At 40.8% G+C, this 25,438-nt stretch overlaps 1 protein-coding gene across 11 annotated transcripts in view; it reads left to right on the forward strand.

Annotated features, from left to right (window-relative positions):
* The window catches only part of lmo7a (LIM domain 7a), a 50,138-nt gene extending 39,951 nt beyond the window's left edge, over window positions 1–10,187 (forward strand). For 3 of the 11 annotated variants that reach the window (XM_086265523.1, XM_086265522.1, XM_086265528.1), the window contains 14 exons: window positions 502–558; window positions 822–863; window positions 1,635–1,663; window positions 2,163–2,267; window positions 3,946–4,032; window positions 4,488–4,813; window positions 5,031–5,087; window positions 6,661–6,716; window positions 6,856–7,014; window positions 7,436–7,619; window positions 7,787–8,122; window positions 8,794–8,902; window positions 9,314–9,416; window positions 9,506–10,187. In XM_086265523.1, coding sequence (XP_086121649.1) covers window positions 502–558; window positions 822–863; window positions 1,635–1,663; window positions 2,163–2,267; window positions 3,946–4,032; window positions 4,488–4,813; window positions 5,031–5,087; window positions 6,661–6,716; window positions 6,856–7,014; window positions 7,436–7,619; window positions 7,787–8,122; window positions 8,794–8,902; window positions 9,314–9,416; window positions 9,506–9,528 — 1,673 coding nt within the window. In that variant the 3' untranslated portion in view covers window positions 9,529–10,187. The remainder of the gene's footprint in view (window positions 1–501; window positions 559–821; window positions 864–1,634; window positions 1,664–2,162; window positions 2,268–3,945; window positions 4,033–4,487; window positions 4,814–5,030; window positions 5,088–6,660; window positions 6,717–6,855; window positions 7,015–7,435; window positions 7,620–7,786; window positions 8,123–8,793; window positions 8,903–9,313; window positions 9,417–9,505) is intronic. The other 8 variants (XM_086265525.1, XM_086265533.1, XM_086265527.1 and 5 more) reach the window with 8 other exon arrangements.
* Window positions 10,188–25,438: the final 15,251 nt, after the last annotated feature.

Genomic DNA, 25,438 nt, shown 5'->3' on the forward strand with positions numbered 1-25,438 from the left:
AAAGCCTTGCATAATTCTACAAAAAAGATGCTAACCCACATATTTGCAGCTAGTACAACAGTGTGGTTTTATAGTAGAAGAGTCCGGCCCTCAGCTGGCCTGCAGTTCAGACCTTTCACCACTGAAGACATTTGGAGCATCATGAAAATGAAAAACACAACAACAAAAAGACCCAGGACTGTTGAGCAGCTAGAGAAGTCCAACAACCTGTCTCCTCAGTTCCCAAATATTTATATGGCCGTGTCCTGACTTTTTAAGATGTGTTGCTTCCATCATACTCAAAATGAGCCTTTTTTAAAAGTGTCAATTTTCTTAGTTTAAACATTTTGATATGTTTTCCATTATGAATGCATTCTGTCTTTATTTACATTTTACATAGTGTCCCAACTTTTTTGGTTGTAATAGACTTTATCAGAATGACATGATCAGTATGTGCTGTTAGGTCAGGTTTAACTTATTTCTAATGTTTTTGTTGCATTCTGTTTTCCATCTCTCATGTAGAATCAGAACCCATATCTTTGAAAAACTTAAAGCGGAGGTCAGAGTTCTTTGAACAAGGTAAAAAAACCAAAAAAACAAGGAAGGTTGAGCGAAGAGATGTAGGACAGTTCTTCGTATTTATTATGCTTTCTGTGTAACCTGGTGGCTGGATTCTCTATGCTTTTGTCTCTCTGAATTCCTTAGATTATTCGAGGACTTTTTGCATGTTTTCGTATCAATGGCAGCCTCGTGACTTTGATTTTTCGATGGCTCTGTTGTCTCATGTTCTCTCGTCTGGTGCCAGAGCTTAACCTTTATGCTGTGCCCCCTCCCTCCTTCAGGTGGCTCAGGGTCCAGTGTCAGTGCGCTGGTCTACCTCTGTGGTAAACAGGGCTGTGTGTGCATTGACCTCCTCACATTCACTTGGTACAGCCCGGGACCCTGACATGCTGCTCAAACCCAGAAAGATTGATGTTATTTTTAAGGAGGTTCTACTCAAAGACCTCCTGCAGATGAAATAAAAATAATCTGTGACATGACGCATTTCCCCTTAAGTTTGACAGCATTTCAGACACGGTTCCAGCACACCAACCACAAACACAAACCTTTGAATCCTGCTGTGCTTTGTGGTATTTTGGGATGGTGTCCAGGCTTAACACATGGTTACACTTTTCACTTTGCTGCAAGTTAAAAGCACTCTTGGCATGCATATTTCGAAGCATCTGTTGGCCTTTGAGACAGACCCCTCTCTGCTTGTGTGCATACTGCTGGTTTCTTTGTGTTTCTTTTTTCTGGTTTGATCTTTTTTGTCATCACAATCAGTTTATTGGTTTTCCCATTCAGAACTATTGGGCCTGCATCCAATCCAAATGTTAACAAGTGGGTGAGCTTGAATTGAGAGAATCAATAAGCCTTAGTGGGTGAATGTTGACCGTTGCTGCTGGGGGGCTTTTTCTGAAAACATCAATTGTCATTTGCTTTGATTGACTGCTACCTGACTAAAAGATCAAGTTGAAACTTAAATAAGCCCGTCAACTTGGCGCTGTTGTGTTACATGTCTTGAGGGCTCGCTTGTGTATTTTTACATTATGTTTCACTGCTCTGCCTGTGCCTGCCTGGAGATATCGACTGAATGATTGTCTTTCTTGTTCTAGGAGGAGGATCAGAGCCTGCAGTGCCAGATGTGAGTAGTGTCAGTGCATAAAGGCCGGTTTTTGTCTCTTATGTTTGCTCTTCTAGTATGACAACATCTTTGAAAGCAGATACTGCAGTAATTACAAAGCCCAGAGCCGCTGTTAAGCCTCTCACATTGACTGCATTTGTAGTTCACTTTAGAGCCAGGTTCACACATCTTTTTCAGTCTTTTAGCATTTTAGTGACTCAACAGTGATTATAGGGAACCTTTTTTAGTGTAGCTTTGAAACCAGATAAGAAAATACAATAAATAAAGTACAGATGGTGCAGTGCAAGTGCATATTTGCAGTTTCATCTCACCTTCAGGAGCATGTAGAAATGTTGTGAAACAAGAGCAGATAAGTACTGGGTGTTTAAGAGATTATTATTTAAGTATCATCACATCTATATGGCACAAGCAGGCGGACTTCAAAGCAACAAAGTTCAGCGATAGTTTTGTACAACTGCGAGGTAAATTTGCTATGTGTGGTTTCCTTTTTTGCCTTCAGATACCGGTTCCCGTAATCACTCCCTCCAGTCGCTGGTCTTTTGACCCAGAAGAGGAGCGGAAAAGACAAGAGAAGTGGCAGAAGGAACAAGAGCGCCTCCTACAGGTATGTGAAGGTGTACTCTTGTATATTTAGTAATGTTGAGTTCAAGCACACAACACTGTCAGTTTATTTCTTCAGACTACAACAGCCTAGATCCCCCATAAAGATGACATTTGAAAACCTCCCCTTTACCCTTATTGATGAGTTTTTGCACCTCAGTATGTATCAAAAAAGACTAGTATGTACAGGCAGAAATCACTGTCATTAACTTCTGATTCACAGCCAGTCATTTTGGTCTGGAAGCCAGCCTGACATATCAAAGAAATCACTAATTTCGTAAAAGAGAAAGCAGGGTTACTCCTAGTAGGCGTCCAAAGGTGTAAAAGAGAAACGAATAAGAAAATTTCCCTCACACAGAGCAGTAAAGCATGGGTTACTGCATGAGGTGCAGCAGGAGGTGGAGGAGGAGTTGATGATAAGATTCTCATTGAGAGTGACCAGGAGGGACAGGATTAGAAGTGAGAGGGACAGCTGAGGCTGAGCGGTTTGGTGACAAAATTAGAGCGGCAAGGCTGAGATGATTTGGACATGTGCAGAGGAGGGATAGTGGATATATTGGGCAAAAGATGTTGAATATAGAGCTGCTAGGCAGGAAAGGAAAAAAAGAAGAGGAAGGACACAGAAGTTTTATGGATGCAATGAAGGAGGACATGCAGGTTGGTGTGACAGAGGAGGATGGAGGAGCATGAGCTGCTGTAGCAAACTCTAAAGGGAGCAACTGAAAGAAGATGATGATTTCATATCTTTCTTATCTTGCACTGTGAGAAACAGCACTGCAGTGAAAGTGTTTTTTTTCTTACAGTCTACTCAAATGCACCCCCTAATGGCTAAGGGCTAATTTCAGGACCTCACAGGCACTGATATGTACCTTTTTGATGCCACTCCATTTCTTAATCTGAATAAATAATATTAAAAACATATAAAGTAAGCCAATAAACACCTGCATCATTACATGAAGGTACAAAACTGTCCCCAGATGTTTAAAACTGGCTTCCATAAGGTAAACCCCCCCGTCAGAGGTTACAACCCAAGTGACAAACTATCATGTGTCCACAACACATTACGAGTTGAACTACACTCACTGTAATTACAGATGGGGTGGGGATATCCACTTATCCAGTTGAGGGTTAGTGGGGGGGGGAAGAAACCTTAATTTAAAAAGACAATTAGAAGTTACTGACATGCTAGGAAATCCTCAATTACGTCTGCTCTTAACAGGCTCAGAACAGAAGGAGACAGCACTCGACCTTCTAAGTGTGCGCCGAGTATCCAACTTTAGTGTAGGAGAATCATGTCAAAACATTTTTCTGGGGGCCTATTTCTGGATGGAGATCAAAGGTGGTTATGCAGAGTGCCGTTGCAGCCGGGAAGGATTTTTAATGCTGGCAGGCTTGTTCCCTGTTGGTTAAGCAGCCTGATTTCATGATCTTCCAGCAGGACTTCCTGCTCTGGGCAGGTTTCCCTAGAATGTGTAGAATAGTTAGATAACACGTAAGTGAGCTGAGAAATCATCTGAACAATATAACAGCCACAATACCTAATTATTCTGTTTTAAAATTACATATGGAATCTATAATGAATAGAAGTTTCATGTGTTGTTTTAGAAAGAGCTTTGTATGTCTGACTGGATTAAATGAGATGACCTTTGACCTCACCTTCATTTTTTTTTTTTTTTTTTTAGGAGAAATATAAGCGTGATCAGGAAAAGCTGCAGGAAGAGTGGCTCAAGGCTCAGCAGGCAATTTCTACAAGCACGGTCCCCAAACAGGTAACAAAAGTGTTTTGTTTTGTATTAATTATGAGCTGATAAATCAGCTGGAGAGTATTTAATGGTGGCAGTAAGTTGTGACTCATGGCACTAATTTATCTAAATGTATCCAAAGAGCTTTGATCTAAAATTGCTATAATTATGCATGGAGTATGTGGGCACGCTCTCTTGTATGTGACCCTTTAGAAATGGAAAGGGAGAGCAGAGCAGTGTCTAGTCATGTGAATGCTCACATAGTACATATATTTACTGCAGTGGCTGAAATCTTTCCAACTAATAGGTTTGCAACAAAAACTCCCCTCTACAATATAATTTCTAAAACCTCGCCACCTCGGGGGATGTGAGGAGTTTCTCCATCGTTGTCGCAGTTCCTCCTGGATGCTAATTAAGATTAAATTACTTGGTGCTCAAAAAGCTTCCTCTTCTCGTCCCTTTTCGTCTCTTGTCTCTGGTAGCTTGGGAGCCTGGAGGTGAACAACCACAGCAACAGCAGCACCGGCCCACACTCACCACTATCTCCCGTCAACCAGCCCACATCTCTACTGTGGGAAGAAGAAGAGCGAAAGAGGAAGGAGGAGCAGGAGCGCCAAAGGCAGGCAGAGGAGAAGAGGAAGAGGGAAGAGGAGGAGCGAGAACTGCTGCGTCTCCAGGAGCAGAGGATGAGGAAGGAAAGGCAGGAGCAGGAGGAAAGGAAGAGAAGGGAGGACGAGAGGAGGTTGCTGGAGGCAGAAGAGCTGCAGCGCAGAGAGAAGGAGAGAGCCTTTGAGCAGCAGCAGCAGTGGTCAGTAGAGCCACTCCTAATCCTGTGCTGCCCTGAATACTCAAACTCACATGTCTTTTGTATTCCTTGACTCACCATCATGCTGATAATAACACATTTAACCAGCTTTACTGTCTGTGCATTAACATGTGCAACTAATGTGTTTGCATGTGCTTTATCCCTCCTTTGTGTGGTACTCATCATCCCACCTCTCTGCACACAATGCCTTTCACCAAAGGGCCACTAGCTCCCACGGCTTTCCTTATGCCCAGCCTTCACTCACCTATGCAGACAGGTTAGTACGAGAGAGCGAGAGCAGCTGGACCTCTTCCTGTTTATAACCTGTTAACCATGCTTTCTCTGCAACATGCTTTTGATATCATTGCTCTACAATAACTGCAGTTTGATTTGTTGAATACTTAGTTGACTATCCTTATTTAGCATGCATGAGATGCATACACACATAATTAATTAAGACAGATTATATTGGATTGGATTTAACAACAGTCTGTGGAACTCATGAGCGTAACCCCCCATTATAATTTGGTATACCAAATTATAATGAAACATGCCTATAAATATACAAATAGAATAAACATACAATAAAGTATGTACATATTTATGCAGTTTTATATGCACAAAACAAATGCTTCTTCTTACAACAACAATATAGTTTGATTAGAAACCTTTACAAAGTAGATTATTTACAGTTGTCATTATTGGGTAATTAGCCCCAAATCATTTTCAGCTCTAGATTTTTACATTGTTAGACCAGCAAACATTTTGTCCTTTCCGAAACAGTACGGAAAGATGATATGGAGAAAGTAATCAAACCGCTACATTTATAACAAAATTAAATCCATAAAATTAGAAGAGGTTCAGTCCTTTTAAATGATTGACAGACTTTTAGTGGCTAGTGTTGTGTGATCCTTCTGAGGCCTTTATTTAAAAAAAGAAAATGGGTGCCTTTGAGAGTTTATCTTCAAATTAACCAAACAGTTAAAATATTTTAAAGAAAATATTTACAACTGGTGCTCGTATTAAACTTGTATCAGAGATATGAGAGGAAAAAAACTTTGCTGTGCAGAAAGGAAATTGGTACAAAATTCACAGTTTCCCAGTGAACAGCTAAATGTTGCACTGCAGAGACAAATCAAAGGCAGAGTTGTGTAGCCACAGTCATATTAGAGTGGTTGAAGATAATGTGAGGGCATATGTCCCTAAAACTGAAGCTGAACCTGAGTGGGGACATTCAAACAGGATAGTGATCCTAAGAACAAATGTAAATCCACCAGGATTCTTACCAAGGATGGAATAAACTAGGCATTAAGGACCAGGAATAAAAACAAGCACAGATTTGACCTCGTGGGGGATTTGAAGTCAAGCAGTGCATGCAACAAAATCAAACATCTAGCAACTAAAGAAAGAATCTATATAATCTGTAATCTGTGAACTCATTTGTTAAATCATTTGCAATGTGTCTGTTCTGCTTCTCATAAAGCGAGAACTGTAATCCTGCATTCCTGAACGCCCACACAAATGGAACCATTTAATTATTTATACTGTATTTATTATTATAGGATTTGTGGGAAGCGGGAAAGAAGGTCAAAGGGGATACAAGGTAGAGGGGAGGCAGAGAGTGCAGGAGTCGGAGGGAAAAAGGAAAAATACACAAAGTTTTAAGATGAATGCTACATTACCAGCTGACATGCTGTGACACTTATCGCCTTCTATATTATACCATCTGACATATAACTATGATCCATACAAAAAGACATGAATTCCCTCACACTTGTACACAAAAGTGAAACATCTGCTAGAACTGAAAAGTAGTGTTGTTCATGTATGTTTTGAATTTTGTTCGACAGGACAAAATCCAAATCATCCCCTCAGCTCGACGAAGAGGACAGACCTCAGAGAAAAGGTCAGCCTTCTTAATTCATTAGGGGCTTTGTGTGTGTGTGTTGTGGTGGTTGTGGAGGTGGGAGAGGGTGTTTTAAATGACTCCACGTACACATTTTGTTGCACAGATGTATACCTGTGTGGGTTGTACCCTGCTGTAGGTGTGCATGTACCCCCGGGGGGCATGGCTCAGCGGCTGCTGGAAGAGCAGCTGAAGAAGGCACATGACAGAGTTTACCAAAGTCAGAAGGCTGCATCTGAGCTGGAGCTGGAGCGCAGGAACATCCTCCATGCCATGAGATACAGAGAGCCGGAGAGAGGTGGATTTTAGCCCCCTAAAGCGCCGTTTCTCGTCGTTTTAATGTGAAACTCCCGTTACGATCAGCCGATCAGTCAATCGAGACATTTCGTTAACTCTAACTCTAAACCTACAGATGTTTGATTTGCAGCTGACCAGACAAATGACGAACCAATCAGCCACGTGGCCAGAAAATGACATGCAGCAAAAGCAATTTAACTTATTGATTACAGCATGTTTTCTTTCAGATCAATGACTTTTTCATCCATAATTTAGTCATATCTTGTCTCATCAAGCCAGACTGTGGAAAACAGATACTTATATCATCCTCATCTAATTCTGTCTGCCCCACGACTATTCATTTTGTTCCTCCGCCGATCACCAGTCATGATTTTTTTTTTTCCATCGATAATGTTTCCTCTGTCTGTCCTCCCACCTGGCAGTGACCTCAAGCGGAGCCGCTGAGAAGAAGGACCAGCAGCCTGCATCTCAGGCTGAGCTGGAGCGGCAGCAGATCCTCAATGAGATGAAAAAGAAGACGTCATTGCTGACGGACAACAGCTGGATCCGCCAGCGTTCTCCCGACACTTCCACCAACAAGGAGAGGGACCTGCCACCTATGCGCAGGTACAGTAATACCTCATTAACTTTGGTGCGATGGTGGCGGTTGGCTCTTTTCTGTTACTACTGTCCTGTTTTTTTGAGTTGGGTGTAAAAGTTAAGTTGTCAGTCAGAAGGTTCGACTGCTTTTTCTAACTGGCTAACATGGGGTGTGGCTTGGGTTGGCTTTGCAGAGGCGATTCTCTTGACAACTTGGACACCTCATACAACTCCTGGCGTTCGTCATCGAAACCCCGAAGCGGTTCTTTTGCCCAAAACTACTTTCGGCCTCACTCTGCCCTTTCTGGCAGCACATCCTTTTATGGTGGGGGGCCGCGGGCTCAGCGGTATGGTTCCACTTCCACTCTGCCTTCTTCCTATTCCATGGGCTCACTCCGAAGTGGGGCAGGATCCCATTTGGTCCCTTGGTCCAGGCAGTCGCCTTCCCCTTCACCTTCACCCTCTTCTCCTTCACCCATCAACTCTCCAGAACCCACGGCTGAGGCAGACGCTCCTCAGCAGCACAGCAGGTAAAACCAGAAATGAAGCTTTGCTTAATGCTGCCTCTAACAACTCACTGGTACATCTGGGTTGCGGTATTTAAGGCGTTGCTACTCAGCCGTGCAAAAGTGGTGGCAAAGGGTATTTCTCTTTTTCCTTTATGTCACTCCTTTTATGATGTAATGTTTCTTTTGATGTGCTTTTTTATAGATCACACAGTAGCATAATTCACTTTAACTTATGTGTGGAATACAGCAGATGCTAGTTTAAGTTTAGCCATGTTTTTGTGGATTACACGAAAGTTTGTCAGTGATCATGTCCAAACACCTGAGAGACAAAGAAAGTCCAAAGGTTGCCTGAAGGTTATCTTAAAGAAGCTTGTTCACTTCCTAACACCCGAGTTTCCCAACCTTTATGAAAATTCACAAGTGTTTCCCTCGTGTCATTTTTGTTGCCATAAACAGTATTTTGCGTGTGACACTAAATGACACTGTTTTAATGAGCCTTTGTCATTTCAGCAGTGCTGTTTCAACAGGTTAACATTTGCCAGCTTGCCAAAGTGTCCGTCTGTCTAACCCTGGTTTGAACCAGTGTTGGCGTGTGTTTTGTATGTGTGTATGTGCATATATGTGTGCATTCATACATGTGTCATGTATGTGTGCTTGGCTCTGAAATGACAGCTGTGCGTTCTGTAATTCAGGTCAGTGAGTGGAAAGAAAATCTGTACGTTCTGTGAAACCCCGCTGGGAAAGGGAGCAGCCATGATCATCGAGTCCCTTGGGCTCTGTTATCATTTGGGTTGCTTTAAGGTGAGAGCTGGACTCCGGTCAGCCGCGGAGCACATCGGCCGCCGATCCTCAAAAACTAACTTGATCGCCTCAGGCTCTTTAGTTTGTTTTACTAACCTGGTGAATCCTGGTGAATGTCAATCCCCTGATCCCTTTATTGAGAAAAAGAAACTAAATCCTGCAAGATCAACTATTCCCTTTGCTTTTTCTTTTTTTTTTTATCAGCAGTCTAATCTAGTTGTTGTTTCTTCTGGGAGCTGCGGTGACCTTTATCTGAAAGTTAATCCACTGTGTCAGCCTTCATCTCTTGATTCTCATCCTTCTCCTTTAATACACAGAATCACGGTCTAGATTTGTCTGTCCTCATCACTCCTCCTTTGGTCACGTTTACTGATTCATTCCTCAATTCTTCTCCTTCCCAAACTTCCTCAGTGCATCGACTGTAAGTCTGACCTTGGAGGATCAGAAGCCGGGGCTGAAGTCAGAATACGAAACAAGCAGCTCTACTGTAACTCCTGCTACATGCGAGTCAAAAGTGAGTACTTTCTCGAGCTGATCATCAGTGGGTGGTGTTGTTCTCGCCTTCCTCCCATAATCGGTCGCTTTTTTCCCCTCTTCTTTTAGCTGGTCAACCAACATCTATGTGACGTGACTGTACTCCAGCAGATTGATGAAGAGACTACTTCCGACAACAACCCTTGAATTTTAAAGTGAACATTGAAGCCATTGCAATTAACCGGGACACTTGGTTGGGACGTATCGCTGTTTATGATTCTGTTAAAACCCCAGGCGATACCTTGATGAGAATCATATTTGTTTTTACAGTGTGTGATTAAGGGAGGGACGCTTGCAAAGTAGTTATCAGCTTTTGTGTTTATATCCTATTAAGCAGCACAATTGTACAGAGTGTAAGGGTTCTGCATGCGCCGGAGTTTTTAAACGTTTTAGCCACAAAACTAGTCGAGCTATTAACTGTCTACCAGATTCCAGATGAAAGTCCTTTTTGTTTCTAAACTTTGCTTAGATACTGAGAGAAAATCCTGCAGGATCATCCTCCTCATTTTCACGCTTCTTTTCCCACCAACTATTGTGTTATAAAAATCTGTGTCAGCCAAGGTATTGGTATCATGTCTATGTGCCTTTTTATTTGTAATTAAGATTACTAAAATACTGCAAAATGTCATTTGCATTTGTCTCAAGTTTTCAGTGATGGAGTATTGCACACATAAGCAGGTTTCTATGTAAAGAATATACGTCACACTGATTAGGCAAACATAACAATGTAAATAAAAATAACTAAATGCTCCCCACGTGTTACGTCGTTCTTTTTTTTTTTTTTTTTTTTGTTCTCCATCTGTTAAATTGCATAATACTGTGTAATGATATTCCTGGGTACAGTGGGATGCAAGGACTCTTCTGCCTCTATAATCAGAAATCATTATACTCATCTTTCTCTGTCTGTCCCTCTCATTTTCTGTTTCGCTGTAGCTCCACGGTCATAATGAAAGGAATTTCAATGAGCTTTTGTGCTAAGGTTCAGAGGACCTGCCTGCTCTGTGTTCTCCAAAGCCAATTTGTCATGCATATTTTATTCAGTGCATGCATTACATTTGATTATACTTTGATTGTCTATTTTCTCAATGTATTCTGTCATTTTATCTCTACTGCATAAATATACAAGGAATATTCATACAAGAAGGAGCTTCCAAATGTATTTAATCTGCAGGGGAAGAAATTGTCCTCACCCACCCTACACCCCGCCCGCGACCAAATGGAAATAAGCCCAATTCAAGCAATATACTGTATGGAAATAAGCTGGACTGAGCATAAATTGGCTCTGTCTTCTTGAGGTGAAGCACAAACAGCCCCCGGAGGTGCACATCTCAAATTCTTAGATTCCCTTTTTAGATTTTTCTTGGCGCTCTTCTGGGAGAGAGATTTTAATCCTAATGCTTAGAAAACAAACACAGCCTGAATGGCGCCGAGTGCCTGAGAAATCTGAAACCCTGAATAATATGTATCCCCGTCTTTTTCCTCCAAAGCAACAGCCACAACCTGTGGTTTGGGAAGGTTTTGACATGGAGAATCATATAACTGTGTGTGTGCGCGTGTGTTTGTGTGCACGCACTGAGGCTCACAAATAAAAGGAACGCTTGACTGCTCAGAAAAAATGAGGTCTGTAAAGAGACGGAAAGGCCTCTTCTACCTTCCTTTAAAAAGCTATTCCTAACTACAGGAATGGCTTTTTTCAGGATTTTTCAGGATTTCTAGGGAAGAACATGTGATGAATGTTTTTTTCTCTCTCTCTTTTGTTTTCTTTTCCAGCCTTGGTGTCACAACGGGAGAGATTTAGTCATTCTTTCTGATTGGGTGCAATTTGCCCCCTTCAGTACCTGAAGGGGGCACTGTGCTATAAGAGTTTTCACCAAGAAGGACTAAATTCTCTTTCATCTGCAGCTGCTGTTGCTTGCACTGCTGAGTATGATATCCAGAATCAGAGAGGAAGTGATGCTGCCACAATCATTTAAAAGCAGAACTCTATTTGCAATGTGCTTTAAATTTTGGAGCTTCATTTCTAAATAAATGACCCTCAATGTTTTGGTTGACGCTGTGTAAAGACAGCTTTGGCGAGCAGCACCTGTTGCAATTTGCCATTTTAAAGCAAAATGCTTTTCGCACATTTTAGAGAAGCCATCAAGCACTAATTCACCTGCAGCTTGAACTGATGCTATAATTAGTCACGTAATTGCAGACACGGTCTCACCAGACCATGGCTTGCAGGCACCATGTGTAAAGAGCAAAGTGCTGTCACGCTTTCAATTAACCACAGGGATTAAAGAAAATGCACTTCAGGTAAATCTATAAGTTCCCAGCACATCAGTATGGACCCGTGAGGCTGCTCCTCATTCATAATAGCACGGCTTTTTAAGAAGCAGTGGAGAATCTTTAAGCAGAAAAGGTGTAGCAATTTAGTAAATCAGTAAAAAGTCAACAGCGTTTATGCAGGCTGTGATTACGTTATGATTACAGCTCTGCGGGCTACATAAATGATGACTGTGCTGGATTGGTTTAATTGCAGCACATGTCTGTGGTGGTGGAAATGATTAGAAAATGTTACTAGATTAAACTGAATGTGGTGCATGTAACTCTCATTCATAGTAAGTATCTGTAAAGGCCACAGCAGCCGTTGAGACGTGTATAGGTTTCATCCATATACAGTCATCCAAAAAAAGAAATGCATTCTTTTTTCAGTCCTGAGGTTTTATAAATCATCTGGTTTTTATCATGGCCTAACATCACTTAACTACAACGTCAGATGAACAATTACACATACATGATGAAATTATTTAACACAAATGAAACCTAACTGCAGAAGCAGCGTGTGGAAATACTAAGTGCACCCTGTGATTCAGTAGCTTGCCTTTAGCAGCAATAATTTGATTGTTTACTGTATGACTCCGTCTCTCACATGTTGTGGAGGAATTTTGTCCCAGTCTTCTTTAAAACATTGCATCAGTTCATGGAGGTTCAGGAGCAGTTGTTCATTGAGCATTGGCAGTGACCCATTGAAACATCTGGATTCTTATCTTTTTCAGACATTCAGCTGTAGATTTGCTGCTGCGCTGGAGATCACTGTCCTGAAGTAGCTCTGCACATTATGATCAAACATCTTCACTTCTTGTCTGTCATACATCCAAAGACAGAAGTCTGGTTGTTTTGTTCAGACACAATTTTACCAGGCCTAACCCGTGTTGCCATGTTCTTTTTGGAAAGAAGAAGCTTTCTCCTGGTAGTCCTTCCAAACCAGCCATATTTGTTCAGCTTTAATCTAATTGCACTATCATGAATTGTAACAGTCTGAAATGCATCTCTTGGGTTTTTTGCAGTTTCTTTGAGCATTGCATGGTCTCACCATGGGGTGAATTTGCTGGGACCTCCACTCCTGGGAAGATTGGCAGCTATTTTAAATATTTTCCAATTGTAAAAAGTCTTCCACACTGCAGAAAGATGAACATCATATTTGTTTAGAAATGGCCTTTTAAACCTTCCCATATTGATGCACACAACAGTTTCTTCTGTAAGATCAATGCTGATGCACACCTGAATGCTTCAGACCAGCAAACTATCAAAACTCCTACTATAATAGAGACACTCACACTCGCTGCTGATCAGTTAATCAACGTACCCTCTTAAACCAGGTGGAGGCAGTAAGGATCTACTTAGTTTTTCACATTGATTCTGCAATTTGGTGTAATTTTGCTAATTTTTTATGCCCTGATTTGTAGAAGCTTAGAATTTAAAATGGGTGTACTTTCTTTTCCCCAAGTGTACAGTACATGTACACATTATATTCACACATGGCGTTTCCCATTTTTTAATGGGTTTCCAATTACCTTATCTTTCAGTCATTGGACTATTACGAGTGTGTAAAATTGGTACTTTAGCATACACAGTCTGGGAAAGCATGACCAGGTTCAGTAGTTGCAGCCTTGTTAATGTCACCTGCAGTAACTGTGTTAAATAAAAATCTATTGAAGGAGTAACAAACCATACCAGCACTTCCTCTGTTCATTATGCAAAGCACAGCTGGCTGTTTTGTTGACTGACAACAGCTTATCACCTCGCTTCTGCAGACATGAAGTAATTTTTTCAACTAGATCCCTACTCGTCTTCATTGCTCTAATCCCTGACTCACAAAGGGCAATGTTGATTCAAAAGCGACTCAGCTTTATAGGCAAAGGTCTTTTTTCCCTCTCCCCCACCTTTTTATTCAATAAGACAAGATTCCCATGGATGTCTAAAGTAGTGTGAGGTAAATATGACACATTGACCAGAGCAGGTTAGTTTTCTTTATATGATGAACATGACTCACTGTGAGCAGTGCTCTCCCACTCGTATTTAAGGTTTCACAAAGAAGAACGTTTTTCTTCTTTTATTAAAGAGCAGTATCTTTGCTAGGAAAAAGACTACCGACTGAAAAACGTAATTATCCAAGACATGAAAACAATAAAAAGCAAAGTATTTCTTCTCATCTTCCAATCAGGACCACGAACATCCGTGATTTCGCTCGATGTCCTTAAAGAACACTGATTGATTTTTGTTTCCTCTGGATAGTGGATGAGAAAGGAAAGCTACCACTGGTGACAAGATGCATTTGAATTGCTTTTCCAGTTGGCAGGGAAAAGAAAAGGAGTGCAGAAAGTGTTACACGTCTCTAAAATGATAAGACTACATGGTCACAGCTGGGGCACCCTGATATGCTTGAGACCGCAATATGCCGGAGGTGACAAGGGACCAAGTTTTCTGTCCTCATATTAATTCATCATGCCTCTGCCTTAAATCTGAGCGTGAGTTGGAATACAGATTTTCAGTTAAGCATTTTCTACTCTTTATGTGGTGTTTTTGTGTGTATGTTTTGAGCAGCAGCAGAAGAAGAACGGAGGAGCACAGTCATTTGCCAAGACTGAATTTGATCAAATCCACATGCGAGGGGTTATGCTCTACTCACATTTTCTATTTGGAGTCTGCCGGATGCTGCTGCACTATTCATCAAAGTAGCACTACCTCTCGGTCTGCTGTATATGCTCAAGAATTGTCCTGACAGGAGGACAGATGTGTGCAGCAGTACATGTGAGTGCATGTCACCTTTCCATAAATTGCCAAGTCTCTGTTCCCTTCGCTTTGTGCTTACTTGTCGCCCAGGATTGAAGTTAATTAGGATTTTATCAGAAGAAAACTTAAAAGAAAGGATAGCACTCTCTCAGAGCTGCCCTTTTATTTGATGTCAGGAGATTCATTTTCACGTTTGGACTGCACACACTGCTACAGAGGCAGACAGTGTTGCACAGAGATTGTGTTTGCACTGTCCACCCACAGCATCCAGCCCACTGCTACTCTAGCTGAGGCAAAAATGTCTTTTACCACCTAAAGGTCATTACCATTTTGCCTGTTTACACCAGGTACATTTGAAATATCATAAGCGACACAACCTGTAAACATCACCCCTTTTCACCTTCACGCCACTTCTATTCTCCATACCTACAGATACAAAATACTTTCTTTTTACAGTTCTGAAAAGACCTGCTGATAAAATAGATGGATAAATGGATGGATAGAGAAAGTGTCAGTTCCTCAAGTGGCAAGTTGAGGGTGGATCTCAAAAGTGACAGAATCCTTATTGAGGTTTAGCAGTCATGTGACTACTACCATATTGGCTCAAAATGTTACAAGGGAAAAATGTGTATTCTCCAACCAAATGGTGAGCGATTGGCAAAGGCTGATGGCAGAAATCAATTTGCGAATGCCCCAATCAAACAGGCCTAGAGACAGTCAGCAAGCGTCATCCCTCACTAGGAAAAGATGTGCATTCCCTGATTGGTGGGCAATAACCTCTATGTGATTGCTTCGGTTGCTAGCAGATTGCCATGGTTTGCATGGAACATGCTGACTTGTCTGTTGGCCTTCAAAGCAAAAGCTATGTTTTCAATAAATTGTCAGTTACAGCGCTGAGGCAGAGCTTTTACTTTGAAGGTGAATGTTTTCAGTTTTCAGCCTGCATCTGACTTTTTCAACTTTTACTACCGTTGACATTATCCTGCAGCTTTTAGCAAGCTTAGTTTAGAAGCTGCGTTCAGCCTATAATTTTGTTGGCCCAAGCAAGTCTACAATGAAATAACATAATCTAGAGTTGATAAAAGCATGCATGACTGTGTCTGGATTTCTTCTGAATAAGCTTGAACTAATTAGATTTTATGGGATGACTTATATTTTTTTTAAAAAATGCTCTGGATTTATCATGTAAAGAGAGTTTGCTGCTGGATAACTCTGTAGCTCTACCCTTTTCTCCAAATGTGTTCATGCTCTCATTCAAAAACCAGGATCACATACTGAAGGCTTCAGAACAAGTTCGCAAATAATCTTTTTGTGTCTTTGTTTTATACACAAAAGTTCTTCTGACTTTTTATGTTTAATTGTATTAATAGAGCAAAAGAAAAACACAAAACATTTTTGGCTCTAAACCTTTACCCAAGCTTGAAAGGAAATTTGGTTTCTTAATAAACAAACAGACCTTGAGTGAGACCTTGAACTGTGAAAGAAATTACTCAAGAATAACAACAACGCTTCATCCGGAAGAAGAGAGAGCATAATTTATGAACACAGACAAGAGGATGTACAAATCAAATTTTAGAAAAACTGTAGGCAGACGCTGTTTGAGTTCTTCAGTTGTTGCACAAACTATCAGAGTGGAAAGTTACACTTAATGACTTTGTTTAGGTCCAATTTAAGTCATACTACAGATGTAAGTCAAACGTATAGTATTCTTATTAAGATGTGGTTAAAGTGATAGTGAGGCAATATATGCTTATATTGGGCAATGGTTGAAATTTCATATTAGGTCGAAATGAGAGTAGTTTTTATTATATTATATTATATTATATTATATTATATTATATTATATTATATTATATTATATTATATTATATTATATTATATTATATCAAACAGTTATGGCAGTGTGATTCTGCACAGGCCGGAGGGAGTTGAGTAGAGAGTGTTAGTGGATGTGCCTGGTTTCTGCTCATTCACAGCTGGCAATGCCAGCATCCACTTTTGTTCCTCTCTCTCTTTCTCTGAATAGCCATATGGGCAACTCAATAATCCTCTGGATAACCCGAAGCCAACCTTAGGCTGAAACAGCCTGATTAAAGCCACACTGACAAGAAAACATTTGCAGTCTTTGCTTTAAATGATCGTGTAACACACACGAGTGAATCATGACTGTATATGTAATATTTTGCTGTTGTAGACTGCAGTTTCAGTGATTTTAAAAACACAAAAGAAAAGCAGGTGAATGTCTGAATTGGTTTGAACAGCCTCACTCTAATCCTTGCTTTTATTTGGCTTTAAATAAGATCCTTTTGTGGAACTCCAACTACTCTAGACAGATCAGTCTGTGTAGATTATGCAACTCTATGTTGAGCTTGGTATAACAGACAATTTGGCTCCATGGTTTTAACCACCCAGATGCAGGAGGTCATGTTACAGAGGACTGATTACCAAAACCTCCTTATGTAAAATAAAAAAGCTGAATAAAGATGCATAGACAGGATTTGGATTATTTCTTTAAGTCACAATATTTCAAATGTCACTATAAAAATTATGTAAAATGAATTATTAACATATATTTGTTTGTTTATTCATTTGCTGTCATAGCACCATCCTGTGCTGTAGAGGCAGCTGTTTACAGTGAAAAGTACCAACAACCCCCCCCTGCACACTACCTTCTTATCACCAAACAACTGACAGGCGCTGTTGGGTGACACAGTGGAGCATTTAGCATCTAAACAGTCAGATGTTTCCTGACCAAGAATGGAGCTAGAGGAGCAGAACTGCTTTACATTCATCACTCTCCGGGAACAAGACTCCAGAAAAGATGCTAATTATGCTCTGCAGCTGTGCCATGGATAAATAAACAATTGTTTGCAAACTAAATTTAAAGCACAGTAATTTCCATCTTGTGCACACAGTTATTTTCAGCTCTCCCAAAGGCGCCATTCTCTCATAGTAGAAAGTAGAAAGAACAGTCACCTTGAATCTGACAATGTGATTTTGCGCTATATAAATTGAATTGAACTGAAAATTATTTGTTTAGTACCAAAGCACAACAACAGTTGCCTCTAGGCACTTTATATTATATTTATATATATATAGCCTATTTAGACCCGCTTGTGAACCCATGCCTGCAGCTGTGCTCGATGAAAGGTAATCCAGCAGGATGTGTAACTTTGGTTTGCTTTTAAAGCAGGTCAGTCCACATTTCTCCCTTCTTCCGCTCTATAAAGCTCTCCAACAGGAAGAATATAGTTTGGTCAAGTAGCTCCATGTCAGAATCTAAATGCAGCAGGGGGGTTTCAGGTTTCGAGTTAGTGCGGAACATTTCTTTGAATGTGTGCAAAGACCAGACTGGTGACACACCAGTTTGAAGCATATTTTTAACAGCACATCTTTTCAGAGCTGCACACTTCCACAAAACAACACTTTCAGTGCCTGACTGTGACTCTGCTGCCTGACGTGGATGAGCTGTCTGTGTACGCTTTTAGACACCAATATAAATTTGGCTTCTCTACGCTACACTAGGATGCAGCACGCTGTGTCCTGTTCTGCCTTTGGTTGATGTCAGCCTCGTGTTCTCTCCTCTCAGACATTAGTAGCACTTATAGATGTTCTCAGAGTGTATATTATGTCTAAAGATGTGTCATCTTTCTGTTTTCTTGCCCTGTCAAAACAGTTTTTTCTCGCGGTTGTGCTGCGTGTCCTGTAAAAGAATCTAACTTTATCTTTACTGCGTGTTTAGTCATAAAGACCCACTGAGACAGGCTTATGTGCCATGGAGCCACAGTTGTTGAATTTAGGAAAGCTATCACTGTCTGTGTAGATAAAAGCAAAGGTTCTTTCTCATCCATGGTTTAATTCTCCACTAGAAGTTTAGTCTCTTGACTTGACTGAATATACCTGTTGTTGCTCTGACTTTGAAGAAACGCAGGACTGTTGGGTGAATAGATTCCTGAAAAAGAAGCAGGCTAATCGAAATGGGACTTTATTGTTACCGCTGCAGCAAGCGGTCAATATTTCATCTGAAAAGCACCACTAAAACATGAAGCTGTCAGTCCTGTCTTTTGTTTGTGGCCCATTCAGCATCATTATCTCCCTTGCACTGCTGTAATTACTGTATGGTGAATAGCTTTCCAGAACTCATCATTTCCTGCACTGTAAGCTTCTTGTTTTGTTCAGGCTACAGCAGAGGAGCAGAGCTATTGTCAGTATATTGATATTAACAATTTTCATGATGGCAACACAGGAGGAGGGTTTGCGCATATGCTCTGTGTACACAAAGAAAGAAAATGGACATCGAGGAGAAATTGGAGGATGAAATAGCGCCGAGAGTCTCTGAAACATCAAAGAATTGACCTCAGCTGTGCTCTTTGTGAAGAAGAAACCACAGAGGAGCACGATAGCGTGGGGCCTGATGCAGGTATTAACGCTTGATTTGTATGAAAGAACTCCTCTAATTTCTTTACAGTCAGACTTTCAGTAATTTAATTTAGACTTAAAGGTTGCAAATGGGTTAGTTCAACTTTCTAGGCCTTATGTCCCGAAGTCCCAAGCGTACGGGTCGTTGATACGCCAGCTGCTATCTTCTTCATACTTGACTGCAGACCCGTGGGGAATGAGGCTGAAGCTGCGGCGGGAACAGGACGCCCTTTAGGGATTCCTCCAGAGCCGTGGCTCCTAAATCACTGTTTGACAATTTGTTTGTGTTGGATGAACGCTCATCATTCATATTCACATTCTGAAGGCTGTCTGTAGAGATAGGAAATTAAATTCCAATAACGTTCTTTCTCATATCCTTAGATGTTCAGCATAACTACAAAACCTGTGTCATTGCTCCAGTGCACACAAGGCTAAATGAAAGACTTTCCACCTTGGGGGGCAAAGGTAAATCCTGTGCTGTCTTGTGTATTTTATTAGCCGCTCTCACAATTATCTCAATTAAATTCTGACTTTGCATATGAAAACTATACTCCCTGAAGATCATGCTGACATGATTAAATACTGGCGCAGACTTTAATTAATGTAAATATCCCTCTGCTAGGCTCCCTCGGTATGCCTTTTTCTCTGATTGACTACACCACAAATTCCACAGTTGGAAAACAAAGTTTGTGTACTCAGGAAGAGGAGGTTGTATCCTCCTCTTCCTTTATTGTCTGTTTGCAGTTTAGCCATTACCTCTGTTCATCATTAAACCCTGTGAGTGCTCCGGAGTCATACACAAAGCAAAGAGAAAAGCTGAGCTTATTAGAGTGTTTGGCTTGTTAACTTGCTAATGGCCTGGGTGTTTGCTCTAGGTTATCATGAAAACTTCACTTATGTCCATTTATCTCTAAACTCAATTTCATGCTCTCCTGAGCTGATACTTTATGTCCTCAGGAGGAGGAGATATGAGGGTTTGAGCGGAGTGGATCATCCTTGTGCCACGCATGCTACATGTGGATGTAGTGTTTGTAGAAAAACACTTTCAGGAACGACCAAGAAAAGGTAAAGTCTTCAGACCCACAAGAGTGCCGCTGCGTTGCTGAGACTTTTTTTTTTTTAGTTCTTCTACTTGTGTTCTTAATAGTGAGAACTATTTAAAAATGGGAACAACTCAAAGGTATTACAAAGTATTATGATTGTTGCATCCATCCATCCATCCATCCATCCATCCTGCTGTCTTAGAGGCAGGGTACACCCAGGACATTGCAGGATTGTTGTATTTATTAATAATTACTGCAGTGATTATGATAACTACATATGCAATATACTGTATATTATTATGTTATTATGAATTTCCTCTTACTTAGTGGACTGGATGATATGCTTTCCTGCTCATCAGTGTGTATGTACTCTTTAAGACGTCAACCCTCAACACATCATTATAGCCCCCATAGCCTCCTTGTAGTTGCTATGGTTTCCATAGATGAATTGTTTCGGCCTTTGAAGGGCCTTTGATTTTCCATCTATAGTACTATATACAGTTTTCTTTTCTACCTGTGAGATCTCAGCTGTGTGGCAGTCAGCAAGTAGCAACAAAACATCTTCCAGCTACAAGTGAATTCTCTTCCTGTGATATTAGTTTCTGTAGTTCGACAGTTCTGCAGCTCCGTTCATATCATTTTGGAGAATAATCCCTTTACCTAATTAACAACAGCCACGAAGGCGGGCAATTTTTGATAAACAGCCGCTTCTCATTGTGATGCCAGCCACTTGAGGATGTTACACTGAGCATTTTTCTCCAAACTACTGATTGATTTCCAAGGCTTTGGCTCTTTACGGCTTCACATGAATCATACAGGCTATTTCGAGCTCTCGGATCTCAAAGGGAGTGGACATAATTTGAGTTATATATCCATCAAGCACACTTCATTTGTATTTTAAAACACTAAAAGCCTAAACACTTATTTGTAAAAAGCATGAATTTGTCTTCTTTAGTTTAAAGGGATTTGGGTTGCTTTAAAGGATTTAAACAATTAGCCTGGCTAAGCCCTGCCCAAATCGGCATCAATAAAGATAATAAATATACATGCTGTTTCGTGGTAAATCCATAATAAAATATGGTGTAAAAGCATCGATTTATGGCTTTATGGAGTGGTTATGTGCTGGACTGCTTCTTAGTTGTTTCTTAGTTAGTGAAAACATCTTGAAGCCTTGACTTGAGCATTTTGCGCATCACCATTTTGGTGTTTTGAAATTGGAAATGACAGGTGAGAGGTAGATCAGAATTTATGCTCGTGATGTAGGCTGCAAAGCATTCCCTGCATGACTGGCTTTTAGACTGACAAAACAAACTCATCAGAGAAATGTGAGGTCATGTATCAAATGAGTTGAAGGGTTCTTTTCTTACAGACTTCCATATAGTCTGAGACAAGAGGAGTAGCTTTTTGAGTAGAGTAGTGATTTAAGGCACTTAAATCACCACCAATATCGGATTTTTAAGACCAACATTTGTCTAACATTTTTCTTTAGTCTTAGCGCAAAGTTAAAGCGGGCTGCATCCTCACACTAAACTTCTGTGCTATGAGTGGAATGAGTCTTCTTGTCGAGCTCCCAAAAAGAAGGGATTTCCCAAAAATGTTTAACAATTTCATTATATGTTTAAAACTTAAGTGATGTGATTTTAATGATATTAAAAGTAGACCCACATAACCTTTTCTTTATTAAAATGTGTGGATGCTTTGAAGCAGAGACCGAAAACGCTGTTTGTTTGTTGTAGCTCCTCGTTTTTTGTGCTCATTAATCCTCCCGTGCCCTTTAGTAATCTCCACCAACCAGCCTGATTTCCTAACTGAGAAGTGGCAGCTGTTGACCTCTTCTGTAGAGACAGATTTAACTCTAACTGATTTGAGCAGGTTGATTTATTATACTTTTTTCCAATTGTAGATCTTGCCAAAAAAAAAAAAAAAATCAGCTTATTCACCAGCTGGATCGCAGCTGCTGTAGGCTGTATTTCCTACAAAACACCACCCTCTGTCTTCCTGACAAACCCTCTTCAATCTAATATGTAATCAATACCACTAATTTGCTGTCCCATCAGGCTTCATCCTGTCTACTGAATGCGTTGCACCGGGTCAATGGCTACCCAGGTGGGGGAGAGATTAGCCAGCTAAGCGAACAGGATGAAGCAGAAGATTCACCCTGGGTGAAGTTGGTTGCTTACTTCAGTTCTGTAACGGCTGGTGGGAGGCTGATGGGAAAACCTGCTATCCTTGGAGATCAGGGCACAGCTGGGTCGTGAGGGTGCAAACACACCTGCTTTCTGGTAAGAGTGAAAAAGAAGGAACAGCACAGAACAGATAAATAGGCAGTTTTTAAGCCGGCAGATGTTGTTGTTGTTTTATTAGTTTTTCTTGTCTCTTGCATCAATAAAATTTCATCTGTTGAAATCATGTGTAAAGTAGGCAAATCAATATACAGTATTCAATATGTACCAACCTGTTATAAGGCGATGATGAGAGTGTCAATTACTTTACTCATTTCCTGGCATTACCATTAGGCCATTACATAATTTCTTTATTATATAATTGTTCTTGTTCATTAATGGCGTTACGGGAGAGGGAGCCAAGTACCAGTCAGCTGTGATTATACCTGTAACTCTAATAAGCATAAATAGCCCGTCATAAGCCAATGAAAAGGTCGGCTACAAAGCACACCATATCACATAGCACGTTGCTGACAATCATGTCGCTGCACCAAGATTTAGTCGTGGATGAGTCACTGAATTTCAGCCCACCTCTGCATTTCAGCATCATATCTTATACTTATCATCTCACACTTCCTAATCCATATTTCATTGCAGACTGTATGAAGGATTAAGTCTTTCTCCAGTTGAAACAATTCCTTGTTAGAAGACAAGAAGGATTTTTCCTATCTGTTACACAAAGGTTTTTGCACTAGAAATTTGCTGAGTTTCAGAAGATCCCTTTGAAATTCTCTTCCCACTTCATAAGAGGAAAAACCTGGCTGTGAATGTAGCTGCTTTGCTAACAAAATGTGGCTGGTAGAAATCTTTTCAGATGTTCCACGTCAGCAATATGAGCTGAATGTGGTCGACTAAAGAAGAAAAACGGGAAATGAGACAATATGATTGCCTACAACACTCTGAGAGTATTGGAGTAGGAAACCGAGGCCGGTAATTAGGTCTCTGTAAATTCAATTGACTTCCTCACCGATTCGAGCAAGCATTTATTGTGAGGGTTGAACTGTGGTTCAGTCTGTTACAAGTAGATATTCATTTAAGTCAAATCGCCAGCTGTCTCCTTGAATTGAACTGATAAGTTACGCATATTTAAACTCGAGCTTCATACACATACCCCACAGCCGGGCTCTCATTCCCAGGATCCCACCGCCAAGCATGCAACAACAAAGGAGGCTGACCAGTGAGGGCTCAACATCAAAGCAGTTTGGGCTTGGTGCACCCCGCTCCTGCAGCACAAATACAGCGAATCATGCATACAGAGGAAATTCAGTGGATATCATAACTTGATGAAAGTGTACACAAAAAATGATCACATGGAAACACTTTCACGTGTTTCACTGTTTAGCCAATCACACAACCACACACTGACAGAAGTGATTAAAATTTTGTTTGTCACACTCAGAGCTTCAAAAAGAAACATAACAAGAAAACTAGATGCCACCCTGGCATCATGTGACCTTTACACCTCCTGAAAAATCTTCCTCAGCGGTGGTGTTGCTTAAATGTCAGCTGCCTCAGCGCGATCCTTGTTTCAGAGTGAAAAAGAAATGCACTGAGTGCAACTCCTCAGGCCACCTGTCCTACTGCCGTCATCAGCCACAATATGATGCCTCGTTGTACGGCAAATATTTACAGCTTGGCTGCGTCTTCAACAGTCACTTATCATGTTGAACCGCAGTTCTAGTTAATCACTGCGCTGAGCAAAGTAAACAAGCGCATTAATAATTAAAAGAATTTAGCATGGCAGTAGGCGCCCCAGCCTTTAGATAAAGAGTGAAATCCAAGCTGGCAACGTTTTCTCAGTGCTCTTAAATCTTTTTCCTTCCCACCATCTCATCTAATCCGGCACTTGGGTTTGATCCAGTTGAAATGATGAAGGAGACGCTGCCTTATCGCACTCAACCCCCTAAACCCACTTCCATTTCTACTAAGGTATTTTTCTTTGCAGCAATCTCATGTAAGATACCCTACCTGCTCCCACTTTAAACACAGAGGAGAGATTAAAGTTGTGACACTACATCTTCGACTGCTGGTGTAATACAGCGTTGCATTAGTGTTTACTACTGCAGGGTTCAGATCAATGATTATGACAGCACTTTATCATAGTCAGGCAGTTCACTGGTTTTCCCAGCAGCTCTTCGAGTGTCTGACTGAGCCAAGCGTCTTTCCGGGTGCGCTGTGGGAGATCCAACTGAGGGACTGTTGCAAAGAGGAGAAAATACAGTTTTTGAGTCAATACAAAAGTGGCTTTTTGATTGCGGCCTGCTGAGCTCAGTGTGATAATGGCCAAGATTGACACACAATTAAAAGTTTCTCTGTGAGAGTTGGGTCAGTGCCGTAAGAATAATGAGCGCCATGATGTCTCCTGGGTGACTCATAAAACAGTCTGAAATCTTGACTAGCCTTGAATTCTTACAGTAAAAGTGGAACTTTCAATTTAATTATGCTTGAAATATAGTGACTTTCATTAGGTGTAATTACCATCAGTATGGAAAAGGCTCATATCTAAGGAAAAGGCTCATATCAGTGTTATTTAGTGTCCTCTATTACAAAAAATCAAGGGTCCCTTTTTTCTTCATCTATTTATTATTGAAAATTTACAGAGAATACAACTTTTAGGTGACGAATGAAACATCACATTTTTGTCATAAACCTGGAAGCCCACTAAACTAAAGGGCTTTGTTCATATGGCAACAACTTTTCAATACTTTCTGCAAATCTCCTGTTCCACCACATCCCAAAGGTGTTCGACTACATTATGAGCTGGTGACTGTGGAGCTATCGGAGTACAGTGAACTTATTGTCATGTTCAAGAAACCAGTTTGAGAGGATTTTAGCTTTCTGGCATGGTGTTTTATCCTCCTAGAATCAGGAATCAGATGATGGGTACACGGTGAACGAATGATGCTTAAGGGTCCTTAAGTGTGCAAGAAAAAAAATCCCATGATTTTTTTCTTACACCCCATGATATAAAAGCAGGATGGATCCATGCTTTCAAGTTGTTTACAGCAAGTTCTGATCCAACCACCTGGATCAATAATCAGAAATCAAGACTCATCAAACCACACAACATGTTTCCAATCTTGTATTGTCCAATTTAGGTGAGCCTATGAGAACTGTAGTTTCCTGTACTTAAGTGGCAGGAGTGGCATGTGGTGTGGTCTTCTGCTGCTGTAGCCCATCTACCACAAGCTTTGACGTGTTGCTTGGCCACAGATGCTCTTCTGCATAACGAGTGGTTATTATAGTTGCTGTTGCCGTCT

The sequence above is a fragment of the Aulonocara sp. 'chitande type north' Nkhata Bay genome, linkage group LG16 (genome assembly GCF_057382095.1).
Source record: "Aulonocara sp. 'chitande type north' Nkhata Bay isolate Kocher_YH1m ecotype deep benthic linkage group LG16, A_spYH_male_GT1.1, whole genome shotgun sequence".
Lineage (NCBI taxonomy): Eukaryota > Metazoa > Chordata > Actinopteri > Cichliformes > Cichlidae > Aulonocara > Aulonocara sp. 'chitande type north' Nkhata Bay.